The sequence below is a fragment of the Coregonus clupeaformis genome, chromosome 23 (genome assembly GCF_020615455.1).
Source record: "Coregonus clupeaformis isolate EN_2021a chromosome 23, ASM2061545v1, whole genome shotgun sequence".
In the NCBI taxonomy this organism is placed as follows: Eukaryota; Metazoa; Chordata; class Actinopteri; order Salmoniformes; family Salmonidae; genus Coregonus; species Coregonus clupeaformis.
In genome coordinates, this window is record NC_059214.1 from 27,559,320 (window position 1) to 27,576,986 (window position 17,667).

General features: G+C 44.6%; 1 protein-coding gene across 5 annotated transcripts in view; it reads right to left on the bottom strand.

Moving 5' to 3' along the window:
* sema5ba (sema domain, seven thrombospondin repeats (type 1 and type 1-like), transmembrane domain (TM) and short cytoplasmic domain, (semaphorin) 5Ba) overlaps positions 1–17,667 on the bottom strand; it is a 189,524-nt gene that overhangs the window by 42,060 nt on the left and 129,797 nt on the right. For all 5 annotated transcript variants that reach the window (XM_045206609.1, XM_045206608.1, XM_045206607.1 and 2 more), the window contains exons 8-9: positions 16,001–16,214; positions 8,649–8,934 (exon numbers count right to left, since the gene is read on the bottom strand). In XM_045206609.1, the coding sequence (XP_045062544.1) occupies positions 8,649–8,934; positions 16,001–16,214 (500 nt within the window). The remainder of the gene's footprint in view (positions 1–8,648; positions 8,935–16,000; positions 16,215–17,667) is intronic.

Consider the following 17,667-nt stretch of genomic DNA (forward strand, 5'->3'; position numbering starts at 1 on the left):
GCCTTATATACGTGTATTGTCCATACACTTTAGAGGTTTGTATCTAGCAACCATCGTGGAGATCCGATTGAGCTCTGTAGAAATACATTAACACTGTCAGAGGAACCCTGAGGGTGGGCGATGCTTCAAAATGAGCTCAATACAAACAAAGGAGATGGGAAACAGCCTGCAGCACATTGAACAGCAGCTATTGAATAGCCCTGTTTCTGCAGAGTGAGTGTGTGTGTGAGTGTGAGTGTGTGTGTGTGTGTGTGTGTGTGTGTGTGTGTGTGTAGCTTGTTTGCCCTCTCTCTGCTCAATGTTTCTGCAGAGAGTGTGAGACTGCGTCAGTGAGTGAGTGTGCTTCCTGCGGTGAGCAGCCAGCAACCTAACTCAAATTTAGGAAACCACAGACAATTAGCTGCAACAACCACTAACCAGGCTGCAGCCACAGAGCTAAACACACCCTCTCCCTACCTCCCTGACACTGTGGTGTCCCAGGGCCTGCAGTCTGCAGTGTTATGTTGTGACCACGGCTGTGGTTACAGTTACAAATGAAGCCGTTGTTACTGTTAACGTCTAAACCGTTCATAAAGATTTAGGCTATTTTAAAACCTCCCCTTCCTTTCTTTCCCACACAGTCCATTCACAATTCCTCCAGACTATCTCTCTCTGTGAGAGGGGCTAATTTCTTCATCTATATTAATGGGTCTCCATATCCCATAAGACTGACAGGGCTACTGAGTGAAATCTCTCTCAATTCAATTCAAAGGGCTTCATTGGCATGGGAAACATATGTTTACATTGCCAAAGCAAATGAAATAGATAATAAACCAAATTCTAATAAACATAGGGGAGAAAGAGAGGGATGAGAACACTGAAAAAAAAGAGTGGCAGAAAGCAGTGCTTAGGGAGGATGAGCCCCTCTTCTGCTCCTCTCACTCTAAAGGGCTATCAGCAGCCGAGTAGAGAGCAGAGTAGAGCTTTTGACTTGGGCCTTGGTCAAAAGTAGTGAACTAAAAAGGGGATAGGGAGCCATTTGGGATGAAGCCTAGGAATACAGAGGAGATATAATCCACTGTGCCCTTCATGTTCTTACATAAGCCAGACGGCCAGTCGGTACAGATGACATGGGCCTTTCTGTGGTGTCATTGTACTGTTCCTCTATGGCTGGCTGGTGTTCCCCTATGGCCAGTGTTATGGGAGTAAAAGGCTGATGTCCATGACCACACCAGCCAACCAGTCGTACAGGATGACACTGCAGTTTCTGTTGTGTCACTGTACCGTTCCCCTATGGCTGCAAAGTGTTATGGGAGAAAAAGGCAAAAGAGCCCAACCAGAGCTGGTGACTTCAACAACACCCACTGGAGTACGTGCTTTTTCTGTACATGCTCAGTACAGCTCAGTGACACTGTTTCGTCCCAAATGGCATCCTATTCCCTGTACAGTGCACTATTTTTGATCAAGGCCCATACGGTCTAGTCAAACGTGTTACACTATATAGGTAATAGGGTACCATTTAGGACACAGCCATGGCCTGCTTCCGCAAATGCTCAGTGGAGCTCAGTGGTGAAGGCTTCTATGATGATGAATCATAGAGAGCAGACTAGCATGGATGGTACTCATCATCACACCAGATGGCCCATAGTGCCTTCGGAAAGTATTCAGACCCCTTGACTTTTTCCACATTTTGTTACGTTACAGCCTTATTCTAAAATGTATTAAATAAAACAATTTCCTCATCAATCTACATACAATACCCCATAATCACAAAGCGAAAACAGGTTTTTAGAAATGTTAGCACATTTATTAAACATAAAAAACAGAAATACCTTATTTGCATAAGTATTCAGACCCTTTACTATGAGACTCGGAATTGAGCTCAGGTGCATTCTGTTTCCATTGATCATCCTTGAGATGTTTCTACAACTTGATTGGAGTCCACCTGTGGGAAATTCAATTGATTGGACATGATTTGGAAAGGCACACACCTGTCTATATAAGGTCCCACAGTTGACAGTGCAAAAACCAAGCCATGAGGTCGAAGGAATTGTCCGTAGAGCTCCAAGACATGATTATGCAGCATTGGTCAGGAAGGTGACCAAGAACCCAATGGTCACTCTGACAGAGCTCTAGAGTTCCTCTGTGGAGATGGAGGAACCTTCCAGAAGGACAGCCATCTCTGCAGCACTCCACCAATTAGGCCTTTATGGTAGAGTGGACAGATGGAAGCCACTCCTCAGTAAAAGGCACAGTGTTTGCCAAAAGGCACCTAAAGATTCTCAGACCATGAGAAACAAGATTCTCTGTTCTGATGATATCAAGATTGAACTCTTGGGCCTGAATGCTATGCGTCACGTCTGGAGGAAACCTGGCACCATCCCTTCGGTGAAAATGGGAGAAAATCCCCAAATACAGGTGTGCCAAGCTTGTAGCGTCATACCCAAGAAGACTTGAGGCTGTAACCGCTGCCAAAGGTGCTTCAACAAAGTACTGAGTAAAGGGTCTGAATACTTATGTAAATTTGATATTTCAGTGTTATATTTGTAATACATTTGCAAAAATTTCTACAAACATGTTTTTGCTTTGTCATTATGGGGTATTGTGTGTAGATTGATGAGGGGAAAAAACTATTTAATCAATTTTAGAATAAGGCTGAAACCTAACAGAATGTGGAAAAAGTCAAGGGGGCTGATTACTTTCCGAAGGCACTTGCAAAAGTATTCATCCTCCTTGCCATTTTTCCTATTTTGTTGCATTACAACCTGTCATTTAAATTGATTTTTATTTGGATTTCATGTAATGGACATACACAAAATAAGATCTGGTGCAACCAATTACCTTCAGAAGTCACATAATTAGTTAAATAAAGTCAGTTAAATAAAGTCCACCTGTGTGCAATCTAATTGTCACATGATCTGTCACATGATCTCAGTAGATATACACCTGTTCTGAAAGGCCCCAGAGTCTGCAACACCACTAAGCAAGAGGCACCACCAAGCAAGCTCAAGTTTTCTGTTTTCTTTTCTTATTTCTTGTTTGTTTCACAATAAAAAATATTTAGGATCTTCAAAGTGGTAGGCATGTTGTGTAAATCAAATGATACAAACCCCCCAAAAATCCATTTTAATTCCAAGTTGTAAGGCAACAAAATAGGAAAAATGCCAAGGGGGGTGAATACTTTCGCAAGCCACTGTACCAAACACTGAGTATACCAAACATTAGGAACACCTTCCTAATATTGAGTTACACCAATATTGAGATGCTGGCCGATGTTGACTCCAATGCTTTGGGTGGTGGACCATTCGTGATACTTAAAAACTTAAATTCCCCATTCAAAGGCACTTAATATACAGTGGGGGAAAAAAGTATTTAGTCAGCCACCAATTGCGCAAGTTCTCCCACTTAAAAAGATGAGAGAGGCCTGTAATTTTCATCATAGGTACACGTCAACTATGACAGACAAATTGAGATTTTTTTTTCCAGAAAATCACATTGTAGGATTTTTAATGAATTTATTTGCAAATTATGGTGGAAAATAAGTATTTGGTCACCTACAAACAAGCAAGATTTCTGGCTCTCACAGACCTGTAGCTTCTTCTTTAAGAGGCTCCTCTGTCCTCCACTCGTTACCTGTATTAATGGCACCTGTTTGAACTTGTTATCAGTATAAAAGACACCTGTCCACAACCTCAAACAGTCACACTCCAAACTCCACTATGGCCAAGACCAAAGAGCTGTCAAAGGACACCAGAAACAAAATTGTAGACCTGCACCAGGCTGGGAAGACTGAATCTGCAATAGGTAAGCAGCTTGGTTTGAAGAAATCAACTGTGGGAGCAATTATTAGGAAATGGAAGACATACAAGACCACTGATAATCTCCCTCGATCTGGGGCTCCACGCAAGATCTCACCCCGTAGGGTCAAAATGATCACAAGAACGGTGAGCAAAAATCCCAGAACCACACGGGGGGACCTAGTGAATGACCTGCAGAGAGCTGGGACCAAAGTAACAAAGCCTACCATCAGTAACACACTACGCCGCCAGGGACTCAAATCCTGCAGTGCCAGACGTGTCCCCCTGCTTAAGCCAGTACATGTCCAGGCCTGTCTGAAGTTTGCTAGAGTGCATTTGGATGATCCAGAAGAGGATTGGGAGAATGTCACATGGTCAGATGAAACCAAAATATAACTTTTTGGTAAAAACTCAACTCGTCGTGTTTGGAGGACAAAGAATCCTGAGTTGCATCCAAAGAACACCATACCTACTGTGAAGCATGGGGGTGGAAACATCATGCTTTGGGGCTGTTTTTTCTGCAAAGGGACCAGGACGACTGATCCGTGTAAAGGAAAGAATGAATGGGGCCATGTATCGTGAGATTTTGAGTGAAAACCTCCTTCCATCAGCAAGGGCATTGAAGATGAAACGTGGCTGGGTCTTTCAGCATGACAATGATCCCAAACACACCGCCCGGGCAACGAAGAAGTGGCTTCGTAAGAAGCATTTCAAGGTCCTGGAGTGGCCTAGCCAGTCTCCAGATCTCAACCCCATAGAAAATCTTTGGAAGGAGTTGAAAGTCTGTGTTGCCCAGCGACAGCCCCAAAACATCACTGCTCTAGAGGAGATCTGCATGGAGGAATGGGCCAAAATACCAGCAACAGTGTGTGAAAACCTTGTGAAGACTTACAGAAAACGTTTGACCTGTGTCATTGCCAACAAAGGGTATATAACAAAGTATTGAGAAACTTTTGTTATTGACCAAATACTTATTTTCCACCATAATTTGCAAATAAATTCATTAAAAATCCTACAATGTGATTTTCTGGGAAAAAAATTCTCATTTTGTCTGTCATAGTTGACGTGTACCTATGATGAAAATTACAGGCCTCTCTCATCTTTTTAAGTGGGAGAACTTGCACAATTGGTGGCTGACAAAATACATTTTTTCCCCACTGTATATACAGTACCCGTCAAAGGTTTGGACACACCTACTCATTCAAGGGTTTTTCTTCATTTTAAATACAGTATGTTCTACACTGTAGAATAATAGTGAAGAAATCAAAACTATGAAATACCACACATGGAATCATGTAGTAACCCCAAAAAGTGTTTTATATTTGAGATTCTTCAAAGTAGCCACCCTTTGCCTTGATGACAGCTTTGCACAATCTTGGCATTCTCTCAACCAGCTTCATGAGGTACTCACCTGGAATGCATTTCAATTAAAAGTTAATTTGTGGAATTCCTTTCCTTCTTAATGTGTTTGAGCCAATCAGTTGTGTGGTGACAAGGTATGGGTGGTATACAGAAGATAGCCCTATTTGGTAAAAGACCAAGTCCATATTATGGCAAGAACAGCTCAAATAAGCAAAGAGAAACTTTAAGACATGAAGGTCAGTCAATCTGGACAATTTCAAGAACTTTGAAAGTTTCTTCAAGTGCAGTCACAAAAACCATCAAGCGCTATGATGAAATTGGCTCTCATGAGGACCGCCACAGGAAAGGAAGACCCAGAGGTACCTCTGCTGCAGAGGAGAAGTTAATTGGAGTTGATTTCACCCCAAATAAATGCTTCACAGAGTTCAAGTAACAGACACTTCTCAACATCAACTGTTCAGAGGAGACTGCGTGAATCAAGGCTTCATGGTCGAATTTCTGCAAAGAACCCACTACTAAAGGACACCAATAAGAAACATGAGCAATGGACATTAGACCGGTCCAAATTTGAGATTTTTGGTTCCAACCGCTGTGTCTTTGTGAGACGCAGAGTAGGTGAACGGATTATCTCCTCATGTGTGGTTCCCACCATGAAGCATGGAGGAGGAGGTGTGATAGTGTGGTTGTGCTTTGCTGGTGACACTGTCGGTGATTTATTTAGAATTCAAGGCACACTTAACCAACATGGCTACCACAGCATTCTACAGCGATACGCCATCCCATCTGGTTTGCGCTTAGTGGGACTATCGTCTGTTTTTCAACAGGATAATGAACCAAAACACACCTCCAGGCTGTGTAAGGGCTATTTGACGAATCTAACTACATGATTCCATATGTGTTATTTCATAGTTTTGATGTCTTCACTATTATTCTACAATGTAGAAAATAGTAAATATAAAGAAAAACCCTTGAATGAGTAGGTGTGTCCAAACTTTTGACTGGTACTGTATATACACTGTATGTGTGGCATAGAGACACCTGCATCCCAAAATACTTTCTACAAACACACACAAATACACACAAGTGCACACACACACAAACACACACACACGCAAACACACACAAACACACAGTAACAGATGTGCTCTGCCTATCGTTGGCAGGCTACAGTCTCAGCAGGGTATATGGAGCTAATGCAGTCTGTGCACCTCCCCTCAGTTGAAAAATAACACAGAAAAAGGACAAAGAGTGTGTTCCATATGGTACCCTATTCCCCATATAGTGAACTACTTTTGACCAGAGCCCTATTGAATTTGGGATGCAGTTAAGGTAAAAATGCAGTGAATACCTGCATCGCAACAGAAACAAAAAGCACACTCAGCATCCCCTGTCCCGTACAACATGCAGGCAGGCAGGCAGGCAGGGAGGGAGGGAGGGAGCAAAAAATGAAGGAAGGCTAGGATTATCCATATATATTTTTACTGCATAACAATGCAGTATCTGAGCTTCAATGCTATAGTCTGAAACAATCACTTTCAGGAGTGGAGACTTAGTCAGGTAGCTATAAAACAGCAGCAGCAATGTTACAATACAGTACAAAAGATTACTGTCTTGTGCACATGCTAAAAAAAAGGTGCCTGGAAGTAGTATGTTTTGCTGAAAGAATAATTTGTAAAAGTAAAGCGAATAATCATAGTAATAGTATATCTATTTGATTCTTACCCAACATGCTCCAGGGGGCATAAAGCTCATTTCAAGGTGCATTTGATGTTATTATGTTGAGGTGATGGAAAAAGTTAATTTAGAAAAAAATATGGCAAAATCCGGCAAAAATATGGATTACCCTTCAGATGGCTGCACACACACATTACACCATACCAGGACACCATGGTTACCAGGTACCGAGGAGACATGTCAAATCAGATCACTGTGTGAGCCAATCAGCTTATTCTATGATACACACCTGCAGCAGCATCCAGCTGCTCATTCAGAACACATACAAAAAATGGAGAAAGCCATTGCAATGAAATCACCTCGGGATTATCAACATTAGCCAGTGACAGTCCCATTTCAATGTGAGAACACACAGATGCTGTGAAGCCCCACTCAGCAGCCCTGACAGAGGGAAGGACGGAGGGAGGGAGATGCCAATAAGCTCTCTCTGTCTCTGTCTCTGTCTCTGTCTCTGTCTCTGTCTCTGTCTCTGTCTCTGTCTCTGTCTCTGTCTCTCTCTCTCTCTCTCTCTCTCTCTCTCTCTCTCTCTCTCTCTCTCTCTCTCTCTCTCTCTCTCTCTCTCTCTCTCTCTCTCTCTCTCTCTCTCTCTCTCTCTCTCTCTCTCTCTCTCTCTCTCTCTCTCTCTCTCTCTCTCTCTCTCTCTCTCTGTTCAAACTCCTGGGAGTTCTTTGACAATGTTCAATTTAACACAGACAGATGGAGACAGTGCTTCCTGTGATTGCATTACGATATCACACTATTCAGAACTGGGGATTGGGAGAGCGAGAGAGGGACCGATACAAAAGATTGGAATGGGAAAGAGGGAGGGATACACACACACACACACACACATGCGCACACGCACGTCCACGCACATATGTCCTGTACTGAGAAGTAATGATAGCCTCAGCTCTGGTAGTGATGGAGAGGAGCCTACTACCTCCTGGGAGTCAGAACTTTACAGGTGAGAGCAGCAGAAGGCGAGGGGGAGAATTCCTCTCCCCTGAGAGAGAGCAGAGCACAGCAGAGCAGAGCATGGAACACATCTGAATACCAACAACTGTACTGTACCACACTGACTCAACTTCACATTCCAAAACCTCAGTCTGTGAAAGCATCACAGTGAGAATTTCTTTTTTTCAGAAAAGGGCAAATCTCTCTCGCTTCCTCTTCACCTATGGACATCATTCATGTTCTTTATTTTCCACAAAAGGGCAATATCCACATTGTGGATGAGTCTTCTGTTCTGCTCACACTCATTTCTCCCTCTAGTGAAGTGGATGATACTGCATTCCTTAAACAATGGTCTGTGTAACCCACGCTTATGAGTCAGGGCACAGCTCACACAGTACAGCAACACACAGGATGTGTCCCGAATAGCACCCTATTCCCTACGTAGTGTACTACTTTTGATCAGGGCCCATAGGGTAGTGCACTATAGGAAAAGGAAAAGTAGTGAACTATGTAGGGAATAGGGTACCATTTGGGAAGCAACACAGATTCCTTCCTCTAACCATCAGGCTTCTCATTAGTGCAGGTAGAATGTGTAATAAAAAAGGCTCTCTGCCTTACTCTGCATCACTCGCTCAACTCAGGCTAAGTGTTTCTCAAGAAGTGGATGCTGAATGATGATAATCATTAGGCCTGGAAATTGCAGTAATCGAGTTTGCGTGGGGGTGGGTGGGAGAGGGTGAGGGTGCGTGCGTGTGTACTGCACCTGTACATTAGTGTGTGTGTCTGTGTTTTCCTGAGTGTGTGTGTGTGTCTTGCATAAGAAGACTATCACTCATCACTCACACGTTGGTGGTGAATATTCCGTAGATTAGGTCTTGTTCAGGCAGATAGAAGGTGCTCTGCAGCTCATTATAGTAGAAGGGGATCTCTCCGGAGCGCGAGCAGTTCAGCCTGGCCTTCATGAAGGTGGTCCAGGTGTCCTCCAGTAGGAACCGCCCTCCGATGTCGTTCTTACAGACGCGGGCCACCCGGGAGTAGACGGTCTTCCCACAGTCGTGTTCCACAGCGTTCTCACGCAGGAAGAAGAATGTGAAGAGACCCACATCGTAGGCTGAGATGAAATGGGGCTCTGAGGAAGAGAAGAGGAGGAGTGGAGAGGAAGAGAGGAGAGGACAGGGGACAAGGGGAGGAGAAGAGAAGAAGAAGAAGAAGAAGAGGAAGGAGAGAGGGGAAGAGGAGACGAAGTCAGAGAGAGCATTAGAGTCCATGCAGCCGAAGGGGATGATTGTTAATGTCATGCTAGTTTATACTGATGAATGAATGTGTCCAGTCATGTTGATAATAAAGTAATGCTGTGAGATACATTCATTAGTCACAGTCATCCTATAAAATGTACACTGCATTCATTCCTCCATTTGTAAATTGCCAGGACACATGATCAATCTTGATACGGTAAAGACATGAGACTAATGCACTCAATGAGCGGAACAACATCAATAGAGACCATGAATTCATCATTCATTCTACTTTGACTTGGTGCTCAGAAATACTACATGGTACGGCCACCCAAACAGTCTCCCTGTTGTGAGTTGTTATTATCACAGACACGTGTTAGCCTCAGTCCCAACACTGAACACATTAACAGCAGACATAGCTGGGTTCAAACAGCATTTCAAATATTTAAAAAATGATTGAGCATGCCTGGACAAAACGGAACCAATGGAATAATTCCCAAAGTGCAAACTCCGCCCATCTGGCATTATATTCAGGCTCAAACAAACGCTCAATGACAGTTTTGAAAGATGTTAAATACTATTTGAACCCAGGTGTGATAACCAGTAGCATGCCTCCTCCCCTGTAGCGTTATAATGTAGAGGAGCATTGCTCATGACTAGAGAAGCAGTGAGGCTGTGAGAACAACACAGCATGGCTGTCAGTGCTGCTTTCCCTAAGGTAACATTCATTCTCAGTGATATCAAACACACACACACACTCACACACACACACACAGACGGACAGCGTGGATGCAGAGCGGAGAGTGGAGATATTAACCTGCAAACAGCCATGACGGTAAGTGCCCCGGGGGCCAGCACTACCTTTTAAGAGAATGAGATTATAGGAGAACGCAGGCGGTCAGCAGGAATGGAAACAGCATCAGAAGCAATAACAGAACTCATAATTCCATTTCAGAACACTCATAAAAAAAACAACTATGGGTAGTTGCTGGCGGCAGCAAATAGGAATGGGTGAAATGGTTGAAGAGATGGACTAGTTTACCAAATAGCACAATATTTGGTGATATCTACAGATGCTTCCCTGCTGCAAGTCCACAGACATGCAGTGACATGTTAATGATAGTCGATTGATAGTTAGTGGAGCATCTGTAGATGGACTATCAAAATAAAGTGTTAACCAACATTCTCTTGTCAGCTGTAGCTTCATCCACTGTCACATTAATCTTATCCTATAGTTTGCTTTCTCCATATCTTTATCGCACAGTTCAATCATTGTCTCTAGGCTAAACTTACTGTTAACATGCCAGCATGAAGAGGAAAGACCCATAGCTTTGCCGTGAATAATCACATGTAATGTAAAATCATGTAATCCATTTCTGATAAGCTATCATGACAAATCTACCATTACCTCCCTAACCTGGCTCTGAATGGCACTGTTTAATGGAGGACTGAGTTTTCCAGTTCAGTTAGCTAACTTATGCATACAGCCATGTAAATGAAGGTGTGTGTGTGTGTGTGTGTGTGTGTGTGTGTGTGTGTGTGTGTGTGTGTGTGTGTGTGTGTGTGTGTATGTATGTGTGTGTGTGTATGTGGTACTGCTTCACCAGACCTCCTGCTGGGTCCTAGATAATTACCACAGAGAGAGAAGCTGGAAACAGGCATTAGCGTTTATTAACACTACTGCTTCCCCATGACTGTCAGACACACACACACACACATACAAACCACACACACATATGGCCCGGTTGCTGTCAGAGGTGGCATTTGAATGAGCTAATATACAGTGGATACAGTATAATATGCATGTTTAGGATGCGTGATGTGTGTAGGTGTCAATCCAACAAACAGATTGTTCAATCTTCACACAGTCTGATTGAGGGGTGTAACTCACACACAGCCACATGACTGACCATGGTGAACAGGAGGAGAGAGAGAGAGAGAGTACAAGAGAGCTAGAGAGAGAGAGAGAGAGCAAGCGAGAGAGAAAGAGCGAGAGAGAGAGAGTGAGAGAGAGATAAGCTACAGGATAAAATACAAACCCTCCAATGCTAAAAGACATGTGGTGTTGATGGTATACAAACGAAAGGATAAAATATACAGACCACAAATTCAAATGGGCTATTCTTAAACTCTTTACATCAGCTCTGGTATCTTCCCTAATATTTGGAACCAAGGCCTGATCACCCCAATCCACAAAAGTGGAGACAAATTTGAACCCAATAATTACCGTGGAATATGCGTCAGCAGCAATCTCAGAAAAATCCTCTGCAGTATCATCAACAGCAGACTCCAACATTTCCTCAGTGAAAACAATGTCCTGAGCAAATGTAAAATTGGCTTCTTACCAAAATACCGTACGAAATACCACATATACACCCTGCAAACCCTTATTGACAAACAAACAAAACAAAACATAAGCAAAGTCTTCTCACGCTTTGTTGATTTCAAAAAAGCTTTTGACTCAATTCGGCATGAGGGTCTGTTATAGAAATTGATGGAAAGCGGTGATGGGGGGAAAGCATATGACATTATAAAATCAATGTACACAAACAACAAGTGTGCAGATAAAATTGGCAATAAACACAGATTTTTTTCCTCAGGGCCGTGGGGTGAGACAGGGATGCAGATTCAGCCCCACCCTCTTCAATATATCAAAGAATTGTAAATACAACCTATTTATTTATTTTCCCTTTCATACTTCAACTACTTGCACATTGTTAAAACACTGTACATAGCCAATAATATAACATTTGAAATGTCTATATTATTTTAAAATGTCTGTTTTCCTTTCTATATTTCCCTTTTGTTTATTGTCTATTCTATTTGCTTTGGCAACGTAAACATATGTTTCTCATGCCAATAAAAACCTTTGAATTGAATTGAGAGAGAGAGAGAGAGAGAGAGAGAGAGAGAGAGAGAGAGAGAGTGAGAGAGAGAGAGAGAGAGAGTATTGCCTGTGTTCTTTAGGGACTTCTACATCCTCAATACTCCCCAGGCTCCCCACTTCCTTCTCATTTATAATAAAACAGTTGGTCAGCACCTGGCATGTCCCAATCCAATAAAGAACAGATTGATTGGATTCAGAACCCCCTCTGTTCTGGTTTGTCTGTTTGTCTGTGAATCCCCCTAACTGGGAGGCTTATGACTAGAAATGAGATGAGATTTTAATTCTCACTCCGTCTCCTCTGAGGCTGCTTGATCCAGCTCTAGACTCTGGAGGAAGAGCCTGTACAGAAAATTGGGCTTTGCCTCAAGAGGATGTGTGTATTTTTAGGGGCGGCTGAGGGAATGGAAAGAAAAGATGGTGTGTAACTAAAGTGTGTGGTGGGGTGTCTATCTGCCTGTATGTCTGCAACTAGCTGTGATTACGCTGATGAGCAGAGCACTCTCTTCGCCTCTCCACTCCTCCCTTCATCCCTCCCTCGTTTTTTCCCTCGCTTGCTAGAGAGGCTCCGGTAAAGCCCCCAACCCCCCCACACACACACACCTCAGACACACACACACTGTCAGAAGAGAGCACTGTGTGGCATGAAGCATGCAGCACATTGTAATTTCACCCTCTCCCTGACGCAAGGAATAATTACACTGCTCACTGCCTTCTGAGTCTCTGAGTCTATCACCTCTCCTGTGCTTGGCCTGTATACCTCTACCTCCAACCTTACCTCTCACCCCATTTCTTCTTCTGTCTCCTCCTACTGAGTCTGACTCTTCTTCTCTAGCCTCCTACCCCCTTTTCCTCTATTGCTCTTTCTCCCCTCTGCCTGGCCCACTAATGAAGCCTCACCTTTCCTCTCCTCCCTTTCGCCCCCTTTCTTCCCCTTCTTACACCATTCATTGACTCCTGAGTGTCTCTCCTCTCCTCGCCTCTCTCCTGGTCTACCAGTGTGGCGTCTACCTCTACCTACTCACCCTTCCTCTCTCCTGGTCTACCAGTGTGATGTCTACCTCTATCTACTCACCCTTCCTCTCTCCTGGTCTACCAGTGTGATGTCTACCTCTACCTACTCACCCTTCCTCTCTCCTGGTCTACCAGTGTGGCGTCTACCTCTATCTACTCAACCTTCCTCTCTCCTGGTCTACCAGTGTGATGTCTATCTCTACCTACTCACCCTTCCTCTCTCCTGGTCTACCAGTGTGGCGTCTACCTCTACCTACTCACCCTTCCTCTCTCCTGGTCTACCAGTGTGGCGTCTACCTCTACCTACTCACCCTTCCTCTCTCCTGGTCTACCAGTGTGGCGTCTACCTCTACCTACTCACCCTTCCTCTCTCCTGGTCTACCAGTGTGGCGTCTACCTCTACCTACTCACCCTTCCTCTCTCCTGGTCTACCAGTGTGATGTCTACCTCTTATCTACTCACCCTTCCTCTCTCCTGGTCTACCAGTGTGATTTCTACCTCTACCTACTCACCCTTCCTCTCTCCTGGTCTACCAGTGTGGCGTCTACCTCTACCTGCTCACCCTTCCTCTCTCCTGGTCTACCAGTGTGATGTCTACCTCTATCTACTCACCCTTCCTCTCTCCTGGTCTACCAGTGTGATGTCTACCTCTACCTACTCACCCTTCCTCTCTCCTGGTCTACCAGTGTGATGTCTATCTCTATCTACTCACCCTTCCTCTCTCCTGGTCTACCAGTGTGATGTCTACCTCTACCTGCTCACCCTTCCTCTTTCCTGGTCTACCAGTGTGATGTCTACCTCTACCTACTCACCCTTCCTCTCTCCTGGTCTACCAGTGTGATGTCTACCTCTATCTACTCACCCTTCCTCTCTCCTGGTCTACCAGTGTGATGTCTATCTCTACCTACTCACCCTTCCTCTCTCCCCATTTCTTCCCCTTCCTCCCCCTTTCTCCTCCTACTCTGTGAAGCCAAGAACTGTGTGGCTGCTGCGTTTGAATTACTGCAGATGAGAAGAAACGTCTCTGGAAGGTTTGTCTTTTTTCTGCCTGAGTCAGGATGTATTTTGGAGATTATAGACACCTAGCTATGACTTTTGGGGCTGATGGAGGTTTATCTAACTTAGCTTTTCTACGGTGCCAGCCGTACTGTCCACACCCTTCCTACCTATGTGATCCCTATGCAACAACAACACTGTGGTGGATTACTCAAATCGCTTTTTGGGGTGTCAAATTACCATGGTTTTTGTACTAGGATATTAAGAAAGGGTAGGATATACAGTGAGGGAAAAAAGTATTTGATCCCCTGCTGATTTTGTACGTTTGCCCACTGACAAAGACATGATCAGTCTATACTTTTAATGGTAGGTTTATTTGAACAGTGAGAGACAGAATAACAACAACAAAATGCAGAAAAACGCATGTCAAAAATGTTATAAATTGATTTGCATTTTAATGAGGGAAATAAGTATTTGACCCCTCTGCAAAACATGACTTAGTACTTGGTGGCAAAACCCTTATTGGCAATCACAGAGGTCAGACGTTTCTTGTAGTTGGCCACCAGGTATGCACACATCTCAGGAGGGATTTTGTCCCACTCCTCTTTGCAGATCTTCTCCAAGTCATTAAGGTTTCGAGGCTGACGTTTGGCAACTCGAACCTTCAGCTCCCTCCACAGATTTTCTATGGGATTAATGTCTGGAGACTGGCTAGGCCACTCCAGGACCTTAATGTGCCTCTTCTTGAGCCACTTCTTTGTTGCCTTGGCAGTCTGTTTTGGGTCATTGTCATGCTGGAATACCCATCCACGACCGATTTTCAATGCCCTGGCTGAGGGAAGGAGGTTCTCACTCAAGATTTGACGGTACATGGCCCCGTCCATCGTCCCTTTGATGCGGTGAAGTTGTCCTGTCCCCTTAGCAGAAAAACACCCCCAAAGCATAATGTTTCCACCTCCATGTTTGATGGTGGGGATGGTGTTCTTGGGGTCATAGGTAGCATTCCTCCTCCTCCAAACACAGCGAGTTGAGTTGATGCCAAAGAGCTCGATTTTGGTCTCATCTGACCACAACACTTTCACCCAGTTCTCCTCTGAATCATTCAGATGTTCATTGGCAAACTTCAGACGGGCCTGTATATGTGCTTTCTTGAGCAGGGGGACCTTGCGGGCGCTGCAGGATTTCAGTCCTTCACGGCGTAGTGTGTTACCAATTGTTTTCTTGGTGACTATGGTCCCAGCTGCCTTGAGATCATTGACAAGATCCTCCCGTATAGTTCTGGGCTGATTCCTCACCGTTGTCATGATCATTGCAACTCCAAGAGGTGAGATCTTGCATGGAGCCCCAGGCCGAGGGAGATTGACAGTTATTTTGTGTTTCTTCCATTTGCGAATAATCGCACCAACTGTTGTCACCTTCTCACCAAGCTGCTTGGCGATGGTCTTGTAGCCCATTCCAGCCTTGTGTAGGTCTACAATCTTGTCCCTGACATCCTTGGAGAGCTCTTTGGTCTTGGCCATGGTGGAGAGTTTGGAATCTGATTGATTGATTGCTTCTGTGGACAGGTGTCTTTTATACAGGTAACAAGCTGAGATTAGGAGCACTCCCTTTAAGAGTGTGCTCCTAATCTCAGCTCGTTACCTGTATAAAAGACACCTGGGAGCCAGAAATCTTTCTGATTGAGAGGGGGTCAAATACTTATTTCCCTCATTAAAATGCAAATCAATGTATAACATTTTTGACATGAGTTTTTCTGGATTTTTTTGTTGTTATTCTGTCTCTCACTGTTCAAATTAACCTGCCATTAAAATTATAGACTGATCATTTCTTTGTCAGTGGGCAAAAGTACAAAATCAGCAGGGGATTAAATACTTTTTTCCCTCACTGTAGTTCCCCCTGAGAAACATGGTTGATAGACTGCATCAAGACAATTAACAATCTGGAAGCACTGCATCTCTGAAAAAGATCTTAGCCCCTATGCAAAAATCCACTTTAATTGACGCTACACAATGAGAAATTAGCTAACACATGGTGGGCAGTGTGTGGTGTGTGTGTGTATGCGTTACCATTGAGCCACTTGGAGTTGTACTGGGCCGTCCTGAGGGGTGGCATGCCCCCCAGGCTCCGGTAGATGACGGGGTCGCGACCAGAGAAGTCGATGACCGTGGCGGCGTATAGCTCGCCGCTCTCCGTCACCACCGCCGTGGAGTTATGGCGAGGGTCGTAGGGGCACCTTGCCACACCGTTCACGCGATCCAACACACTACTCATATTCCCCACCTGGGAGAGGAGGGAAAGAGAGAGAGAGAGAGAGAGAGAGAGAGAGAGAGAGAGAGAGAGAGAGAGAGAGAGAGAGAGAGAGAGAGAGAGAGAATGTTTGAAATAATCTTTATTGGGTCTGGGAGCCCACCACACAAATACTCATACAAAACCGTATTTACACATCAATTAAAAACACAACTCCAATTCCTCCTCCACAGTAACTGAACACAACAGCCTCTGAATACCCCATATACTCATAAACAGATCAATATTGTTGACAAGTTTATAATAGGCAAACTCAACCCTTAGTCTTGCTGCCAACATTCCCTCCAGCATTCCCACCACAACCACAGACCCCTGTCCCCGAATACTGTTCTTTCTGGTCTTCCATATGGCTAATTTTGCTGCCCCTAACACAAAATTAAGCAACACAACTACACCTTTCTGACTAAACCTGTACTTTGGCCCAAATATATACAGTTGGGAAGAGAAAACCTCTCCCAGAGCTGAGAACCAATTAGTGATCAGGTCAATCATCCCGACCAACCTGGGACACTGTAAAAACAGATGTGCCAGAGTTTCAGACTGAGCACAGAATGGACACCCCTCCCCCAACAGTAGGATCCAGGTGTACCAGATACATGTTGGTGGCTATGGCTCCATGTATTATCCTCCATTGGAGGTCAGCTGTCCTCTTATCAATAGGCAGTTTGTATAATGTTCGCCAACAGCCTTTTGGGGAGGCACCTGGACCAAGCACACCCGCCCACCTCGTCGATTTTACCCCTTCCAGGGAAGAGGCATGGGACACCTTTACACATATTCTGTACATGGCCTTCTTTCCCACCTCCTTGAACTCCCCCAGCTCCGGGGTATCGAAGGAAAGCAGCATCCCCACGTCCTCCTCGAATGCCCCCGCCGCAGCACTAACAATCAGTGCAGGGAACACATAATCCAGACCCTCCTTCCACCGATCAGAATTGGAAGTGTCAGTCACATACTGCAGATGAAGTACTGGCAAGGAATCACAGACCTCAGCGACGACCTTCCTCAGTAGGCGAGACGATCGGATCCCCGCTCTTTCTCCCAGCTCCTCCAACAACCTATTCCTGTTCCACATCAGATGACCCAGCTTAGTACACCCCACGCCTAACAGGCATGAACGTAGGCTAGCTGAACCCAGAACACGGGACTGGATGGCAGTGTTGTGAAAAAGAGGCTCTTCAAAAAGCCACATCCCTGGTGGCGTGCAGGCCTTACGGGACTTGACCAGAACTCTCCAAGCCTGCATAACAGACTCATAAAATGGAGTCAGGCCAGGCAACTCACCCCCCTCCAGCTTTAAGAGGAAAAGGTGCTTGTCTAAGCCCAAACAGCCCGCTCTCCTCATCAATGCGTAGGCTGTGTCAACCCAGCTAGAACCGTCACTGTACAACAGTCTCTGGGCTGCTTGAAGCCGGAAAGCCATGAT